The following is a 20,228-nucleotide window of genomic DNA, read 5'->3' as shown; positions in this document are numbered from 1 at the left end:
TTGATACAGCAACAAGAAAAATAAAGTACCTAGGAATAAACCTAACCAAGGAGGTAAAAGACCTGTACTCAGAAGACTACATAACACTGAAGAAAGAAATTAAGGAAGACACAAATAAATGGAAGCATGTGCTCTGTTCATGGATTGGTGAAATTAATATCATTAAAATGTCCATAATGCCATATTATTTCAAGTTGAACCTAATCAACAACAACAACAAAAAAAAAAACCCAAGAAATCAAAATATAACCAGAGACGTTGAAATTAAGAACAAACTGACAGCAACCAGAAGTGATGTAGGAGGAGATAATGGGGTGAAAAGGAGGCAAGGGTTTTCAGGAACAACTATAAAGTACACATGAACAAAACCAAACAGGGGTACAATCAAGGGTGGGAAGTAGGGATGGCTGGGGTGGAGGGGAGTGGTGGTGGTGGGGAAATGGAGACAATTACACTTGAACAGCAATATAAAAGTCAAAATATATCCATACTACCTAAAGCAATTTATAGATTCAATGCTATTCCTGCTAAAATGTCAATGAAGTATTTCACAGACCTAGGACTAACATTTCAAAAAATTGTATGGAACCATAAACAACCCCAAATAGCTGCAACAATTTTGAGTAAGAACAAAGTAGGAGGGATAACAGTATCTGACATCAAATTATATTATGAGGCCACTGTAATCAAAACATCTTCTACTGGCATAAAAACAGACACATGGATCAATGGAACAAAATAGAAAGCCCACAAACAAACCCATGTCTGTATGGTCAATTAATATTTGGCAAAGGGGACAGAAGCATGAAATGGAATAAAAATAGCCTCCAACAAATTGCGCTGGGCTGCCCAGATAGCTGCATGTAAAAAATTGAAACCCAACCAGTAACTTACACCATATACAAAAATAACCTCATAATGGCTAAAAGTCTTAAATACAAGTCATGACACCATAAAAGTCCTAGAGGAGAGCATAGACAGAAAAATCTGGTATTCCTTGCAGCAATATTTTCACTGATACATCCTCTAGAGCCAGGGGGATCTAAAGGAAAGAATAAACAAATGGGACTTCATCAAAATAAAAAGATTTTGCATAGTTATATAAATCATCAACATAATGCAAAGGGAACCAAGTGAGTGGAAAATATATTTGCAAATGACAACTTGGACAATGGATTGATTTCCAAATATGTAAAGAACTCACACAACCCCAGACCAGGAAGACAAACAATCCAATAAAAAAATGGGCAAACTAACTGAACAGACACTTCTTCAGGGAGGACATACAGAGGTACCAGACACCTATGAAAGGATGCTCAGTATCACTGCCATCAGAAAGATGCAAATTAAAACAACAAGATACCATTTCACATGTCAGAATGGTCATCATAAACAGATTAACACACAGCAAGTTCTGGTGAGGTTGTGAAGAAAAGGGGATCCTAACATATCGTTGGTGGGAATGCAGACTTATACAATCACTGTGGAAAACAGTATGGAGTTTCCTCAAAAAGCTAAAAATGGAACTGCCTTTTTGCCCAGCAATTCTATTGCTGGGATTATACACTAAGAATCCAGAAACACTAATTCCTTTTGAAGGAAGGAATTGCACTCCCAATGTTCATAGCAGCACAATTTACACAATGGAATACCACACAGCAGAAAGAAAGAAGGAGTTCCTACCCTTCACGAAAACATGAATGAAGCTGCAGAGCATTATGCTAAGTGAAGTAAACCAGGTGGTGAGAAGCAAATGCCATATGATTTCACCTATAAATGGAACCTAAAAAACAAACGCAACAAGCAAGCACAATATAACCAGAGACGTTGAAATAAAGAACAAACTGACAGTAACCAGAGGGAAATGGAGAGTGGGGTAATGAGCAAAGGAAGGGTTAGTGTCATCAAGGTACACAGATAAGGGACTCATGGACAAAGCCAAAGGGTATCTGGGTGACAAATTATTGAGGGTGACAGCTGGGGATGGAAAAGGGAACTGGTGGAGGGAAAATGGAGACAACTGTACATGAACGAAAGTAAAAAAAAAGAAAACCTGGTAAATTTACACAGTAAAATACTGTGCAGCAGAAAGAAGAATCTCCAAAGAATCTCCATGCAATAGCATGGATGGAACTTTGGAGTATTATGCTTAATGAAATAAGCCAGGCAGTAAAATAGACATGCCATATGATCCCACCTGTGTGAGGAATCTACTGAACAAAACAAACAAATGAGCAAAATAGAATCAGAGGCATGGAAACAACAAAGAGACAAAAAGCAACCAGAGGGGAGAGGGATAAGGGTAGAAAGAAAGGAAAGGGACTAGTCAAGGAACATGTATAAATGATCCAAGGACATGGACAACAGGTGTGGGTGTGGGAGTTGGGCTGGAAGGAGTAGAGTAAAGGGGGCTAATTGGGACAACTGTAACAGAAAACCAACATATATATTTAAAAACAATAAAAAGGAAACTAACAGTATGGAAAATATATTTGCAAATGGTACATCAGACAAAATTTTGGTCTTCAAAATATTTAAAGAACTCACAAGACTCCACTTCAGGGTGACAAACAACCCAATTAAAAATGGGCAAAGGACCTGAACAGACACATCTCCTAGGAGGAAATACAGAGGGCCCAGAGACATATGAAAGAATGTTCAGCATCACTATCCATCAGAGAGATGCAAATTAAAACCACAATGATCGCTTCTCAGCCTTTTGGCTAAGATCAAGTGTAGTATCTGTTCTTATCAGTTTAAAACCACAATGAGATACAACTTCATCCCAGTCAGAATGGCCATCATAACTGAATCAACAAACGGCAAGTGCTAGAGAGATTGTGTAGAAAAGGGAACCACAGTACACTGATGGTGGGAAAGAAGGCTGGTGAAGCCACTGTGAAAAACAGTATGGATTTTCCTCAGAAGGGTAAAAATGGAGCCGCCTTTTGACCCAGCAATTTCACTGCTGGCATTATACCCTAAGAGTCCTGAAACACTAATTCAAAAGAAGTTATGCACCCCAATGTTCACAGCAGCACAATTTACAATAGCCAAGTGTTGGAAACAACCTGAGAGCCCATCAGTAAACAAGTAGATCAAAACACTGTGCTACATTTACACAATGGAACACTACACAGCAGAAAAGTAGGAGCTCCTACCTATCATGGCTGTATGAATAGGTCTGGATAGCATTAATCTAAGTGAAATAAGGGAGGCAGTGAAATACAAATACCATATGATCTCACCTATAAGTAGGATCTAATGAACAAAAAGAAAAAAACAAGGAAAGTATAATCAGAGATCTTGAAATATAGAATTGACAGTAACCAGAGGGGTGGATCACAAGGGATAGTGGGAAAACAAAGAGAAGGTTCATCACAGAATGTGTATTAAGGACCCATTGACAGAGTCAAAGGGAAGAAGGATTGAGGGTGGGCTAGGCAGTGGAAAGTGGTGGTGGGAAAATGAAAGACAACTGTACTTGAAAAATAGAAAGAAAGAAAGAAAGGAAAGAAAGAAAGAAAGAAAGAAAGAAAGAAAGAAAGAAAGAAAGAAAGAAAGAAAGAAAGAAAGAAAGAAAAAGAAAGAAAGAAAAAGAAGGAAAGAAAGAATGAATGAAAGAAAGGGAGAGGAAGGAAGGAAGGAAGGAAGGAAGGAAGGAGAGAAAGAAAGAAGAATAAACATGTTGGATGGGAGTAGGATGCTTGGATCAGTAATTTTAGAGATAATAATGTCGGGAAGATGACTGTGAGAAGTGGTTGAGGTGGAGGAAGAGAAGTTTGCTGCCAACAAGGGAGTTCAGAAACTATGAGCCAGAGAACTAAATAGGTGTTCTTGTGCATTGAAATCATCCTGGATGGTAGAATAACTCAGGAAGGAGAGAGAAACATGAGACAGGTACTACAGTCTTTGACAGTGAGAAAGTGAGAAAAAGGTTGATTGATGACAGTTACTAGGAGAGGGGATACAGCTGAATGGTATAAGCTGGGAAGCACAGAGGGGACAAGCACCATCTTTAGATCTTGTAGCACCAGAGGAGTGAAGGAACCGGTATTCACCACTTCAAGTGTCTTTGGTAAATTCCAGGGTTCAGAATATAGTTAGAATTAGAATACAAGTTAGTAGGTGCAAATATAATTTTCTGTCTAGTAGATTACAGTATATTTTATAATATGACTTTTAATACTACTGTTATTACCACTCTCCCCATGGTCAGTACTATGCATTTTACAAACTACTTTGGCATAAATTTCTATATTTTATTATGTCTGTTGCATGCAGAAAAATTTCATAAAAGTCTGAAAATAAGAATTGTAAAACTTAATGTCACTATATTTGAATTAGATAATCTAAGGTGCCAGTGTCAAAGCTAGGAGAATAAAAACAATTAAGTACTTCAACAAAATGAACTGGATGAGTGCTCAGATTCATGGCATTAGTAGTATCTCTATAGGAAAGTTGATTCCTTCTGTAAAAGATATCCAAATAAGTCCCCTTTAGTAAATAACTTTCTCTTATTTTTTCACTTCCAATATGAAACCTTTCACATGGTATGATATTAAAGTCATATTCTATTACTAAAAGCTTGCGCCAAAGAGTAGAGAGGTTGTAAGACTTGGACAATCTCTACAACAAAATGCTAGGCCATCATGTGGACCAACAGACTCTGCTCCCCTAAAATAAGTCACCCTGTTCACACTGGAAGTGATCATGCTAATGCTGGCTCTGACAAAGCTCGTGGTCCACCTTTCCCAGGTCATGACATGTCTATTACCCTGTATGTCACAGGCAGCATGCATTAGGTGTTTCCTTATCAATACCATAGTGAACTTATTTGGAAGATGTGACATCAGGGAAATACTGATTTAAAAATCAAATTTAAGAATTATCAGAACTATGTCTATGAGACAGTTCTGAATGACATGACTTGGAGACAAACTAAAAAATACTCTAATTTTAGAGAGCTATAGCAGTATTAAGTGATGTTGAGACACCCTGTTTGAGGGACAAAGCACTTTGCAAAATTCGGTTTCTCTTTGGAATATCCTCACTGACTTTGAAAGCCAGCCTTGGACTCTGATTCTTGAGGTTCTGACATAATAAATTGCCAGATTTTTCTAGATAACTTCCTTTTAAAGAAATAGGTTACCACAGAGACATGCAACTATGTGATAATGCAAACCAAACAAATGGGGGGAAGGTTTCCAATATCTGGTCCTTTTTCGGGGTATGGGTTTGACCTAACTTAATTGTCTTGATGAATGCAAAACCTATTAAAGTACCAATGGCATATTTCACAGACATAGAACAAACACTTCAGAAATTTATATGGAACCATAAACGACCCTGAATAGCAGCTGCAATTTTGAGAAAGAAGAGCAAAGTAGGAGGGATCACAATACCTGATACCAAACTGTATTATAAGGCCACTGTAATCAAAACAGCCTGGTACTGGCATAAAAACAGGCACATAGACCAATGGAACAGAAGAGAGAGCCCAGAAATAAACCCAAGTCTCTATGGTCAATTAATATTTGACAAAGGGGGCAGCAACATAAAATGGAGTAAAAATAGCCTCTTCAACAAATGGTGTGGGGGGAACTGGACAGCTACGTGCAAAAAAATAAAATTTTAGCACCAACTCACACCACACACCAAAATAAATTCAAGGTGAATAAAATATTTAAGTATGAGCTGTGACACCTATAAAGTCCTAGAGGAGAACATTGGCAGGAAAATCTCAGATATTTCATGCAGCAACATTTTTACTGATATGTGCCCCAGAGCAAGGGACATAAAGGAAAAAAATAAACAAATGGGATCTCATCAAAATTAAAAGCTTGTGCATGGCTAAAGAAAACAGTATTAAAATAAAAAGAGGACCAACTATATGGGAAAACATATTTGCTAATGATACCTCATACAAGGGTTTAATCTCCAAAATATACCAGGAAATAATATATTCTTTTTCAATAAAGAGTTTAATATATACTTCCACATTTGGAATTAGAAATATCTACAAAGAATTTTGTATAATTAGCAAATTCATTCTAATTCATAAAGCAAACTTTAGGAGAACCATTTCACATCATGAAAGAAAACTTTGCTATCTTCCTGGAGACATATGGTGGTCTCTACTAATCATATTATCTGGTAACTTCCTTATTACTTAACAAAATGTACTGAAATTGGTAGTCATTAACATTATGAGTCATAAGGGTGAACATTTCAGAAGGGACTCTTTCCTTTTAAATTCTTATAGAATGCATTTGGAATATAATAGCAATTTAGAGCAGGGATCTGGCACACTTCTGTAAAGGATACAGATAATAAATGTTTTAGATTTGGGGGCCATATGATCTTTTTTTGCTACTACTCAACCCTGTTATTATAGTATGTTAGATGCCATAGAAAATACTTAAATAAACATGTATGTCTGGGTTCCACTAAAATTTTGTTTATAGACACTGAAATTTGAATGTAATATAATAAATAAATGACATGGGCTATTAGTTTTGTAAAAAAAGGTTCAAACCATTTAAAAATGTAAAATGCATTCAAGTCTTAGGGAATTACAAAAACAGGTGGCAGGGGGAAAGGACACGCATGCGATTGTTCCTTTTCCACCTTCATCTGGTAGAAACACAGATGACCACTTACAGGAGATGTATTGCCAGATTCTCAAGTTACCTGGGGAGTTCTGAGGTGAGGAACAGGGTGAAGAGCGGGGAGAGAAGCTATACCCAGGGTGAAAGGCAGCTTGCAGAGGAATATAGGACATAATCTCTTCTTCAAACAGACTGCAAAGTAAAAAAGTTAAAAATAGTTCTTTCCATGAGAATGTTCATTAATTGGGGTAATTAATAGCAGTTACACTTCTTGCAAAGGAAAAAAATACATTCAGATGCAGTATTAAGAGAATAGGCAAATCCCAGCCTTGCTGGTGTAGCCCAGTGAATTGAGCACAGGTGTGTGAACCAAGAAGTCGCTGGTTTGACTCTCAGTCAGGGCACATGCTTGGATTACAGACTAGGTCCCCAGTAAGGGGCATGTGAGAGGCAACCACACATTAATGTTTCCCTCTCTTTCTCCTTCCCTTCCCCTAAATAAATAAAATCTGGAAAGAAAATGATAGGCACATCTCAACATGCAAATCCTGTGTTATTTATTTCTCAGTGTTAATTAAAACGTTAATTAATCTTACAACAAAGCCTCCATCAGGTACTATGAGGCCTCTCCAGGAAGAGTCCAGCAATTGTTAATTTGACAAGAACCATTTGCATAACGTCAATGTAATCTGGTGGCCAAAGAAAGTGGACTGGAATGTGTATGCATGAACAATAATGACTTAACTCTAGTCAGTGGGGACAGTGGTCACTATTGAGTGAGCATGTGTACTGCGTGTCTGTCATATTCAAAGTGACTGAGAAGAGCAATAAATCTACACCAAATATTTCATTGAGATTGTGAACATTCATCCTTGAAAACTATTCAGAAGGATTTTAGGGATGATGCAATGAGTGAAGCACCAAAGAAGTGTGGCACAGACACTTCAAAGCTGGTCAAGAATCTGTTGAAAGTGATCCACATTCTGGAAGGTATGCAGCAAGAACACCTGAGAATGTTGAACGTGTACAGGCTGCCATCAACAAAGAGTTATTTCTTTTCCCAAAACTAAAATCACCTTTGAAAGGGAAGAGATTTCAGATCATTGATGAGATTCAGGAAAGTATGAGAGGGAAGCTGATGGTGATTCCAACAAAGGACTTTGCAGAGAGTTTAGAACAGTGGAAGAGATGCTGGGGAAACTGAATGAGGTTCCAAGGTGCCTACTTTGAAGGGGACTGAGATATCATTGTCCTATGTATAATGTTTATTGTATCTTGAATCTTCTTTAATAAATGTCTCTATTTTTCATAGTACATGACTGGATACTTTCTGGACAAATCATATATTTTGCTCTTGCTACCTGAGCTGTAAGTGTAAAGAAGGTAATAGACAGCAGGTGGGAGCCCTACTCCAGTCATAGTCACTAGAAAACTCTAGAACAAATAGTGTGTTTCTGTCATGGCTGTAGTGAAAGAGAACTGCCCAGGGTAGCTTTTCTAGATGATTTTTGCAGAATTGCTTCAGGGTTAACCTCTTACCTCAGCAAAATAACTAGATCTGCATCACAGGACAATTTTTCAAGCCCATGATTACCCTCAGTCCGAATGTAATGAATTTTCTCCCTAGAATAATGTAGGATAGAAAACAAGAGTTACACACCAACACATAAATTAAGGGATGAATCTTTTTCTGACCCTCTTTTTATCTTCCAGTGTGGCTGAACAGTGATGTCTTAATTAGTGTCCAGTGTATTTTATGGTATTTTAAATTTGTATTACAGGTTGCCATGATACTCTACAAGGAATCACCTCTCTTTGGACTCATACAGGGACAATACCTATGGAGCAAAACAAAGGTAGTTCCTTGATTAGCTATGATAGTCAGGAGTGGAGCTGGGTAAGGAGAGCTCCTGAAGGACTTCTGTGGGCCCATGACATTTTGGAAGTCATAGAAAAAAAGAAGAATGAGGAATATCTCTTGAGAAATGTGCCTGAAGAAAAATGTATTAGGCATGCTGGGCATAAAGAAATCCTGACCTCCAGAACACATGAGAGTTTCCCAGGTTGTTTTCAGCATAGGCCTAAATTTCTGTTTAATTACAGTTCATGCATTCTGACAATTTTTTACAATTTCCAGCTCCAACATGGTAAATTATTCCAATAATTTTATACATAAATAGCACTTATTTCTATCAAATGAATGTTATAATTGGCTTCTGTGAAATTCAAAGATTTGAATATTATAAATACTATAGCCAAGATTCATTCTATTGCATGCATGTTTCAAAGATTTTTTAAAAAATTCTTGAAATGACACAGCATAAATCTGGGATACTTAGGGATAAAGTTTTCAATTATTTAATTTTTTTCTTTTGTTTGTATGTTGGAATCCTAAAGTCCAATGTAAGTGGACTCAAAATGTAAAATGTAAAATTTTTGTGTTTCTTGTCCCTAAGTTCCTTTAAGCTATTCTCATACATTTTGAGCCCTTTTACATTTGAGTGTTAGGAGGTTGAGCCTTTAGGATGTAATTAGGTCATAAGGGCAAAGCATTTGTGTATGAGATCAGTGCCCCAGTTTCTTTTGCATTGTGAGAATATGAGAAGTTTGCAACTTGAAAGATGGCCCTCACTCTGATTATGGTAGCACTGTGATTTTGGACTTCCAGTCTCCAGACTGAGAGCAGTTAAGTTTCTGCTGTTTATAAGTCACCTGGTTGGTAGCATTTTGCTATAACAAGCCCAAAATGACTAAGACAGACATTGTATACCACTAATCTTCAGAACAATAACACCTAGTTATTCCTCTTGGCTCCTCACCTTCAGGATCAAGTTGTCATCAGCTTCCATTGTTTTTCAATTCACAAGCTCCTCCCTCCCATCCATCTGTGCTGTACTGTCATCCATACAAGTAGATCAATATAACAGTCTTCTACATAGCCCCCTCTGCTCTATCTTATACCTCACCTCCAGTCTAGAGCCATTTTCCACAGAGCAGCCCAAGTGGTCACTAAAAACACGAATGCACCTATGTTTCATTCCTGCTCATAACTTTCTAATTTATATTTATTGTTCACAGTATTACAAAAGTCCCCATTTCTTCCCTTCTCTTTCTCACTTACACTCGGCCCCTGTCTCCTCTTTCTTCTGGCCATTACCATACTGTGGTATGTGTTTATGTGTCAACCATATATGTGTTTTGGCTAATCCCTTCACCTTATTTCATTCATCCAGCTGTCAGTCTGTTACATGTATCCATGCTTCCAATTCTATTTTTAATTTTTTTAAAAAAAATACTGTTCAAGTACAGTTCTCTGTCTTTTACTCCCATCCCAGCCCCCCATGCTCCCCACCTTCCTCCCCTCTCCACTCCCATTAGTTGTTCTCCATGTGTCCTTTATACTAGTTTCTGTAAATCCTTCCCCCTTTTCCCCTGAAATTCCCTCCTCTCACCCCTCTGGTCACTGTCCCCCTGTCCTCTATTTCAGTCTCTTTGTTTTTATTTTGCTTGCTTGTTCATTTTGTTGTTTAGCTTCCTGTTAAAGGTGAGATCATATGGTATTTGTCCTTCAACAACTGGCTTATTTCACTCAGCATAATGCTTTCCAGTTCCACCCATGCTGTTGCAAAGGGTAGGAGCTCCTTCTTTCTTTCTGCTGCATAGAATTCCATTGTGTATATGTACCATAACTTTTTGATCCATTCATTTACTGATGGGCACCTAGGTTGCTTCCAACTCTGGGCTATTGTAAATTGGGCTGCTATGAACATTGGAGTAGATAGGTTCTTTTGGATTGGTGTTTTAGGGTTCTTAGAATATAATCCCAGCAATGGAATTGCTGGGTCAAACAAAAGGCAGGTCCATTTTTAGTTTTCTGAGAAAATTCCATATTGTTTTCCACAGTAGATGTACCAATCTGCAATCCCACCAACAGTGAACTAGGGTCCTCTTTTCCCCACAACCTCTCCAACACTTGTTGCTTGTTGCTTTGTTTATGATGGCCATTCTAACCAGTGTAAAGTGGTATCTCATTGTGCTTTTAATTTGCATCTCTCTGATAGCTAGCAATATTGAGCATCTTTCCATGTGTTTCTGGATCTTCTGTATGTCCTCCTTGGAGAAATGTCTGTTCAAGCCCTTTGCCCACTTTTTAATTGGGTTTCTTGTCTTCTTAGTGTGGAGTCATGTAAGTTCTTTGTATATTTTGGAGATTAAACCCTTGTATGAGGTGTCATTGGCAAATATGTTTTCCCAAACTGTTGCTTCTCTTTTTATCTTGATACAGTTTTCCTTGGCCATGCAGAAGCTTTTAATTTTGATGAGATCCCATTTGTTTATTCTTTCCGTTATGTCCCTTGCTCTAGGGGGCATATCAGTAAAAATGTTGCTGTGTGAAATATCTGATATTTTCCTGCCTATGTTCTCCTCTAGGACTTTAATGGTGTCACAGCTTATAATTAGGTCTTTTATCCACTTTGAATTTATTTTGGTGTATGGTGATTCTATTTTGTTCATCAGTTTATTTTGTTTGTTATATTCCAAGTATGAGAACATATGCTATTTGTGTTTTTCTGGCTTATTTTACTTAGAATAGTAATTTCCAGATCTGTCAATGCTGTTGCAAAAGGTAAGATTTCCTTCTTTTTTATGAACATGTAAAAAAGTGTTCTATTGTGCAAATATACCACAGCTTTTTAAATCCACTTATATACTGATGGGTACTTGGGCTATCTCCAGACCTAGTCTATGGTAAATAACACTGCAATGAACATAGTTCACATGTTCTTTCAAATTAGTGTTCCAGAATTCCTAGGATATATTCCCAGAAGTGGAATCATTGGATCAAAAGGCAGTTTTATATTTCCATTTTTTGAGAAAACTCCATACTGTTTTCCACAGTGTCTGCATCAGTCTGCATTCCTCCACCACAGTTCCCTAGGGTCCCCACATCCTCAGCAACACTTGTTTGTTGATTTATTTGTTGATGATAATTAATCTGGCAGGTTTGAGGTGATATTTCATTGTGGTTTTAATTTGTGTCTCTTTGATTAGTGACAAACATTTTTTCATATGTGTATCAGCCATTTGTAAAACCCCTTTGAAGAAGTGTTTGTTCAGGTCCTTTTGCTGACTTTTTAATTGGGTCATTTGTCTTCCCAGTGTGAGTTGTATGAGTTTTTTATATGTTTTGGAAATCAACCCCTTATCAGATGTATCATTGGCATATATATTTTCCCATAGGCCGGGTTGTCTTTTCATTTTGTTGATGGTTTCTTTTGCTGTGCATTATCCTTTTAGTTTAATGTAGTCACATTTGTTTTTTCCCCCTTTCCCTAGGATGTATATCAGCAAAAATAATGCATCGCAAGATGTCTGAAATTTTCTTACCTATGTTTTCTTGTACAATTTTAAAAAAAGATTTTGTGACTTACATTTAAGTGTTTTGTCCATTTTGAGTTAATTCTTGCATATGGTGTAAGTTGGTTGTCTAGTTTCATTCATTCGCATGTATCAGCTAAGTTTTTCAACACTGTATTGAAGAATATTCTTCTTATTGAAGAATCTGTCTTCACTCCATAGTATGCTACTGCCTCCTTTGTCAAATATTAACTGACCATAAAGCATGGGTTTATTTCTAGTCTCAATTCTCTATTCTCTTCCATTGATCTATATGCTGGTTCTTGTGTCATTACCAGATTGTTTTGATTACAATGTATTTGTGGCATTTTGATATCAGGCATTGTGGTCCCTTTGCTCTCCTTTCTCAAGTTTACTGCAGCTATTTGGTATCTTTTTCATATATATATATATTTATATGAAATATAAATATATATATATTTATAGATTTTATATATATATGTATAAATTCTTGAAATATTTCTTTGGGATCTGTGAAATACCCATTGGTATTTTGATAGGAATTGTGTTGAGTCTATAGATTGCTTTGAGTAGTATGCACATTTCAACTATCTTAATAGTTCGAATCCATGAACATGGTATGAAAACTCTTTAATCATTTAAAACTATTTTTATTGTTGTTCAATTACAGTTGTCCCTATTTTCCCCTATTACTCTCCCCTGACCTACCCACCACCATCTCCCACATCCAGTCCTCCACTTTTTCCTTTTGTCCATGTGCCCTTTACACATGTTCCCTGATGTGTAAAGGACATCCGATATCCCCCTCCCCACTTCCTTCTAGTTAATATCAGTTTCTTCTTTATTTACATGTCTCTGGCTTTATTTTGCTCCCTTGTTTGTTTTCTTTTATAGGTTCCACTTATAGGTGAGAACATACGGTATTTGTCATTTACCACCTGGCTTATTTCCCTTACAATGATGCTCTCTAGTTCCATCCATACTGTTGCAAAGGGTAGGATCTCCTTTATTTCTGCTGCATAGTATTCTGTTATTTAAATGTACCAAACTATTTTGATCCACTAATTTACTGATGGGGACTTAGGCTGCTTCCAGCACTTGACTAGTGTAAATTATGCTGCTATGAACATTGTGGTTCACAGATTCTTTCAAATTGATGTTTCAGGACTCCTAGTGTATAACCCTAGTAGTGGTGTGCCAGGTCAAAAGGCAGTTCCTTTCTTAGTTTTCTGAGGAAATTCCATACTGTTTTTCACAGTGGCTGCATCAGTCCGCATTCCCATTAACAGTGCACTAGGGTTCTCTTTTCTTCACAACTTCAACAGCACTTGTTTGTTGATTTGTTTATGATGGTCATTCTGACTTGTGTGAAGTGGTATCTCATTGTGGTTTTAATTTGCATCTCTCTGACGGCTAGTGATGCTGATCACCTTTAGTAGGTGTCCGGTACCTCTGTATGTCCTCCTTGGAGAAGTGTCTGTTCAGTTACTTTGCTAATTTTTTAATTGGATTGGTTGTCTTCTTGGTCTGGGTTTGTGTGAGTTATTTATAGATTTGGAAGTCAAACCCTTGTTCAATGTATCATTGGAAAAAGTATTTTCCCATATTGTTTGTTCTCTTTCCATTCTCTTGGTGTTAGCTGTGTAGAAGCCTTTGAATTGCATTCAGTTCAGTTTGTTTATTCTTTCCTTTATGTCCCTTGCTCTAGGGGACTTAATGGTGAAAAAAATGTTGCAAGGGATATCTACAACTTTTCTATGTTCTTCTCTGGGACATTTCTGGTGTCATCACTTATATAAGTCATTTGTCTAGCTTGAGTTTATTTTTGTGTTGGTGTAAGTCAGTGTTTGAGTTTTACTTGCATGTAGCTGTACAGATCTTGCAACACCATTTGTTGAAGAGGCTATTTTTACTACATTTTGTGCTCCGTCCCATTTGTTGAATATTTATTGACCATAGAAACATGGGTTTATTTCTGGGTTCTCTATCCAATTACATTGGTCTACATGTCTGTTCTTATGCCAGTACCAGACTGTTTTGATTACAGTGGCTTTGTGAAATAGTTTGATATTAGGTATTGTGATTCCTCCTACTTTATTCTTCTTTCTCAAAATTGCTGAGGCTATCTGAGTTCATTAATGGTTCCACATAAAGTTTTTCTTTTCTAATATTAAATTTTATTTTCAGTTATTATTAAAGTACAGTTGTCCTCATTTTTGCCCACCACATAAATTTTTGGTATGTTTGTTCTATATCTACAATGTCATTGGTATTTTAATAGGGTTTGCATTGAATCTATAAATTGCTTTGTGTAGTGTGGACATTATGATGATGTAATTCTTCCAGTCCATAAATATGGCATAGGCTTCCATTTATTTGCATCTTCCTTAATTTATTTCTTCAGTGTTGTGCAGTTTTCTGAGTACAGGTCTTTTACTTTCTTAGGTTTATTCCTAGATACATTATATTTCTTGTTGTTATAGCAAATGGGATTTTTTCCTAGTATCTGTTTCTGATATTTTATTGTTGGTGCACAAAATGCCTTCAGTTTTTGAGTATTGATTTTGTATTCCACCTTTTTTCCAAAGTCACTTATTAGGTCAATTGTTTTTGTTTTTGTTTTTTGGCAGAATCTATAAGGTTTTCTATGCATACTATTTTGTCATCTGCAAACAATGAGTTTTACTTCCTCCTTTTCAATTTGGATGTTTTTTTTATTTCTTTTCTCCTCTGATTGCTGTGGCTAGGACTTTTAATATTATGTTGAATAGTTGTGGTGAAAGAGAATACCTTTGTTTTTTTCCTGATCTTAGTGGGAAAGCTTTTATATTTGCCCATTCAATACAAGGTGGCTGTAGGTTTCTCATATATGGTGTTTGCTATGTTGATATATGCCCCCTGTACTCCCATTTTGGAGAGTCTTTTTTTATCATAAATTGGTGCTCTATACTATCAAATTATTTTCCTGCATCTATTGATATAATCATATGACTTTTGTCTTTTCTTTTGTTTTTGTGATGTATTACATCTGTTGATACAAATATTGAAAATTCTTTGCATCCCTCGGATAAGTCCTATTTGATCATGAGTATGATCACCTTAATATATTGCTCAATGCAGTTTGCCAATATATTGTTGATGATTTTAGCGTCTATGTTCATCAGTGATATTGGCCTGTAGTTTTCTCTTTGTTGAGTCTTTCAGTGAATCTTTATGGTATGAGTTGCAATATCTCCTCTTTCATTTCTGATTTTATTTATTAGGGTTCTTTCTTTTTTTTTCCTTGATGAGTGTGGTTAAAGGCTTTTTAAAAAAGACTTTACTTATTTATTTTTAGAGGGGAAGGGAAGGAGAGAAGGAGAGAAATATCAATGTATGGTTGCCTCTCATGCATCCCCTGCTGGGAACTGGCCTGCAACCCAGGCATGTGCCATGACTGGGAATCAAACTGCGATCCTTTGGTTCACAGGCCCTCACTCAACCCACTGCACTACATCAGCCAAGCCTGGTTAAAGGCTTTTTGATTTTTTTTTATCTTTTCAAAGAACCAGGTCCTGGATTTATTGATGCTTTGAATTGATCTTTTAGTGTGTATGTCATTTAATCTGCTCTGATCTATGTCATTTCCTTCCATCTACTTGCTTTGGGCTTTGTTTGTCATTGTTCCTCCAATTGTTGTAGATGCAGAATTAGGTTGTTTATTTGAATTGTTTCTATCTTTTTTAGGTAGGCCTATAGTACCATGAACTTCCCCAACAGAACTGCCTTCATTGTGTCCCATAAGATTTGGACTCTGTGTCTTCATTTTTATGTGTTTCCAGAAACGTTTTTATTTCTTCCCTGATCTTATTATTATCCTATTCCTTGTTTACTAGTATGCTATTCAGTCTGTATGAATTGGAATGCTTTTGAGTTTTTTCCTTGAGGTTTGTTTCTAGTCTCAGATTCTTGTGGTCCAGGAAAATGCTTGATATGATTTCAATTCTCTTGAATTTGTTGGGGCTTGTTTTTTTGTCCTATCATGTGATGTATCTCTGAAAAGTTCCATTTGCATTGGAAAAGAATGAGTATTTCGCTTCTTTGGGAAGAAAGGTTATATATATGTATATCAGTTAATTTCATTTGACCTAAGGTGTCATTCAGGGACACATACAACTTGACTTTTTTTTGGAAGATCCATCCCTTTTTGACAGAGGGGTATAAAATCCCCTACTATAAGTGTTTTCTATCTGTATCTCTCTTGCAGTTCTCCAAGAATTTCCTTCTATATTTAGGTGTTTCTATGTTTGGTGCATATTTATTTACAGTGTTTAAGTCTTTTAATTTATTATTTATTTTTTTAATTTTTAAATTTTTTTTATTTAAGTCTTGTTCAAGTACAGCTTTCTGTCTTATATTGCCAACCCTGCCCACCGCCCACCCAATGCTCCCCACCTCCCTCCCATTTCCACACCCCACCCTTAGTTATTCTCCATGTGTCCTTCATACTTGTTCATGTGAGTCCATCCCCTTTTTCCTTATGATTCTCTCCCCTCTCCCCTCTGCACCCTGTCAGCCTGTTCCGTATTTGAGTGTCATTGGTCATATTTCCTTGCTTGTTTGTTTTGTTTAGATTCCTGTTAACATTGATATCATATGGTATTTGTCTTTCACCGCCTGGCTTATTTTGCTCAGCATAATGCTTTCCAGTTCCATCCATGATGTTGCAAAGGGTAGTAGTTCCTTCTTCCTTTCTGCAGCATAGAATTCCATTGTGTAAATATACCATAGTTTTTTGATCCAGTCATTGACCAATGGGCATCTAGGTTGCTTCCAACTCTTGGCTATCGTGCATTGTGCTGCTATGAACATCGGGGTGCGTAGGTTCTTTTGGATTGGTGTTTCGGGGTTCTTAGGATATGCTCCTAAGAGTGGAATTGCTGGGTCAAAAGGCACGTTCATTTTTAGTTTTCATAGAAAATCCCATACTATTTTCCTTAGTGGTTGTACCAGTCTGCAATCCCACCAACAGTAAACTAGGGTCCCTTTTTTCCCACAACCTCTCCAGCACTTGTTGCTTGTTTCTTTGTTTATGATAACCATTCTGACTGGTGTTAAGTGGTATCTATCTCATTGTGGTTTAAATTTGCAACTCTCTGATAGCTAGCGATATCGAGCATCTGTTCATGTGTCTCTGGATCCTCTGTATGTCCTCCTTGGAGAAATGTCTGTTCAAGCCCTTTGCCCATTTCTTAATTGGGTTGCTCATCTTCTTTGAGTGGAGTCGAGTGAATTCTTTGTACATTTTGGAGATTAAACCTTTGTCTGAGGTGTCATTGGCAAATATGTTTTCCCAAACTGTTGCTTCTCTTTCTATCTTGATACTGCTTTCCTTAGGCATGCAGAGCTTTTAATTTTAATGAGATCTCATTTGTTTATTCTTTCCTGTATATCCCTTGCTCTAGGGGATGTATCAGTAAAAATATTGCTGTGTGGAATATCTGAGATTTTCTTGCCAATGCTCTCCTCTAGGACTTTAATTGTTTCACGGCTTATATTTAAGTCTTTTATCCACCTTGAATTTATTTTGGTGTATGGAGTAAGTTGGTGCTCGAGTTTCATTTCTTTGCATGTAGCTGTCCAGTTCTCCCAACACCATTTATTGAAGAGGCTATCTTTACCCCATTTTATGTTACTGCCCCCTTTTGTCGAATATTAATTGACTGTAGAGAGTTGGGTTTATTTCTGGGTTCTCTGTTCTGTTCCATTGGTCTATGTGCCTCTTTTTTTGCCAGTACCAGGCTGTTTTGATTACAGTGGCCTTGTAATACAGTTTGACATCAGGTATTGTGATCCCTCCTACTTTGTTCTTCTTTCTTAACATTGCAACTGCTCTTCCAGGTCTTTTATGGTTCCATAGAAATTTTTGAAATGCTTGTTCTATGTCTGTGAAATATGCCATTGGTATTTCAAAAGGTATTGTATTGAATCTGTAAATTGCTTTGGGTAGTATGGACATTTTGATGATGTTAATTCTTCCCATCCATGAATACGGTATATGTTTCCATTTGTTTGTGTCTTCCTAGATTTCTTTCTTCAGTGTTGTGTAGTTTTCTGCATACAGGTCTTTTACCTCCTAGGTTAGATTTATTCCCAGGTATTTTATTTTTGCTTTTGCTATATTGAATGGGATTTTTTTCTTTATTTCTGCTTCTGCTGATTCATTGTTGGTATATAAAATGCCTCTGATTTTTGGATATTGACTTTGTATCCTGCTGTTTTGCCAAATTCATTTATTAGTTCGAGCAGTTTTTTGGTAGAGACTATACAATTTTCCATGTACACTATCATGTCATCTGCAAACAATGACAATTTTTTTCCTCCTTTCCGATTTGGATGCCTTTTATTTCCTTTTCTTGTCTGATCACTGTGGCTAGAACATCTAATACTATATTAAATAGAAGTGGTGAAAGTGGGCAACCTTGTCTTGTTCCTCATCTTAGTGGAAAAGCTTTTAGTTTTCTACCATTGAGTATGATGTTGGCTGTAGGTTTTTCATATATGGCCTTTATTATGTTGAGGAATGCTACCTCTATTCTCATTTTTCTGAGTACCTTTATCATAAATGGGTGTTGAACCTTATCAAAAGCTTTTTCTGCATCTATTGATATGACCATGTGGTTTTTGTCCTTGCTTTTTTTTATCTGGTGTATTACATTTATTGATTTGTGTATATCGAACCATCCTTGCATCCCTGGAATGAATCCCACTTGGTCGTGGTGTATGATCTTTTTGATGTATTGTTGGATATGATTTGACAATATTTTATTGAGGATTTTAGCGTCTATGTTCATCAGCGATATTGGCCTGAAGTTTTCTTTCTTTGTTGTGTCTCTGTCTGGCTTTGGAATTAGGGTGATGCTGGCTTCATAAAAAGAGTTGGGGAGTTTTCCCATCATTTTCGATTTTTTTGGAATAGTCTGTGAAGAATAGGGGTTAGCTCTTCCTTAAATGCTTTGTAGAATTCTCCTGTGAAACCGTCTGGTCCAGAGCTTTTGTGTGATGGGAGTTTTTTGATTATTGCTTCAATTTCATTTGCTGTTATTGGCCTGTTCAGGTTTTCTGTTTCTTTTTCATTGAGTTTTGAAAGATCATATTTTTCTAGAAATATCTCCATTTCACCTAGGTTTTCAAATTTCTTGGCATAGGGTTCTGCATAGTAATTTCTTACAGTCCCTTCTATTTCTGTGGTATCATTTCTAATCTCTCCTTTTTCATTTCTGATTGTATTTATTTTGGTCCTCTCTCTTTTCTTGATGAGCCTACTTAAAGGCTTGTCTATTTTGTTTATCTTTTCAAAAAACCAACTCTTGGATTCATTGATCCTTAGAATTGTGCTTTTAGTCTCTATGTCATTTAATTCTGCTCTGATCTTGGTTATTTCCTTCCTTCTACTTGCTCTGGGCTCTCTTTGTTGTTTTCCTCGAGTTCTTGCAGGCGTCAGGTTAGGTTGTTTGTTTGAAATGTTTCTATCTTCTTTAGGTAGGCCTGTATTGCTGTGATCTTCCCTCTCACGACTGCCTTCACTGTGTTCCATAAAATGTGGGTTGTTGTCAGATCATTTTCCTTTGTCTCCAGATACTTTTTGATTTCTAATCAATCCTAATTGATAATCAATCAATTCCTAATTTCAATCTTGACCCATTCGTTGTTTACTAGCAAACCATTCAGTCTCCATGCTTTTGGGTGTTTGGGTTTTTTTCCTGTGGCGTTGGTTTCCAATTTCAGTCCCTTGTGATCAGAGAAAATGCTTGGTATGATTTCTATTTCCCCGAAATTATTGAGACTCGTTTTGTGTCCTATCATTTGATCTATCTTTGAAAATGTTCCAGAAAAAAATGTCTGTGGAGTAGGACGGAGCGACTCCAGTTCTCATACACCTGGGAGAAAATCCTGGCAGATTTACAGAAGAATAGCGCAATCAATTCCCCAACCAGCAATTCCCCAAAATTTATGAAAATAGAAGACCAGCGATAGTGATGAACCAGACAGCTAGATGTCGTTGGGGCCTCAGGGACGCGAGTAAGGACAGAGGCGGCCAGGCCGGTGGGACGGCAGCCATTAGCCAGCACGTAAAGACCTCGGAGTCATGGCTGCCGCAGCGGTCAGAGCCCAGAGGCTTCCTTCCGTCTGTGCCCAGCGACAGGGGCTTCTGCCACAGAGAACTAATCGGGAGCCCGGCAACCCTGAGTAAAGTCA

The 20,228-nt window shown here is 37.0% G+C and overlaps 1 protein-coding gene and 1 pseudogene across 1 annotated transcript in view; one reads left to right on the top strand and one right to left on the bottom strand.

Moving 5' to 3' along the window:
* HECW1 (HECT, C2 and WW domain containing E3 ubiquitin protein ligase 1) overlaps nucleotides 1-20,228 on the bottom strand; it is a 303,928-nt gene that overhangs the window by 116,735 nt on the left and 166,965 nt on the right. The window contains exons 14-15 of the mRNA XM_037035393.1: nucleotides 8,151-8,234; nucleotides 6,694-6,803 (exon numbers count right to left, since the gene is read on the bottom strand). Coding sequence (XP_036891288.1) covers nucleotides 6,694-6,803; nucleotides 8,151-8,234 — 194 coding nt within the window. The remainder of the gene's footprint in view (nucleotides 1-6,693; nucleotides 6,804-8,150; nucleotides 8,235-20,228) is intronic.
* Nucleotides 2,704-2,807, top strand: LOC118979379 (uncharacterized; annotated as a pseudogene).

Source organism: Sturnira hondurensis, unplaced genomic scaffold (assembly GCF_014824575.4).
Source record: "Sturnira hondurensis isolate 20B ecotype Veracruz unplaced genomic scaffold, ASM1482457v3 Scaffold0022305, whole genome shotgun sequence".
In the NCBI taxonomy this organism is placed as follows: Eukaryota; Metazoa; Chordata; class Mammalia; order Chiroptera; family Phyllostomidae; genus Sturnira; species Sturnira hondurensis.
This window is presented reverse-complemented; position numbering and strand designations above follow the sequence as displayed.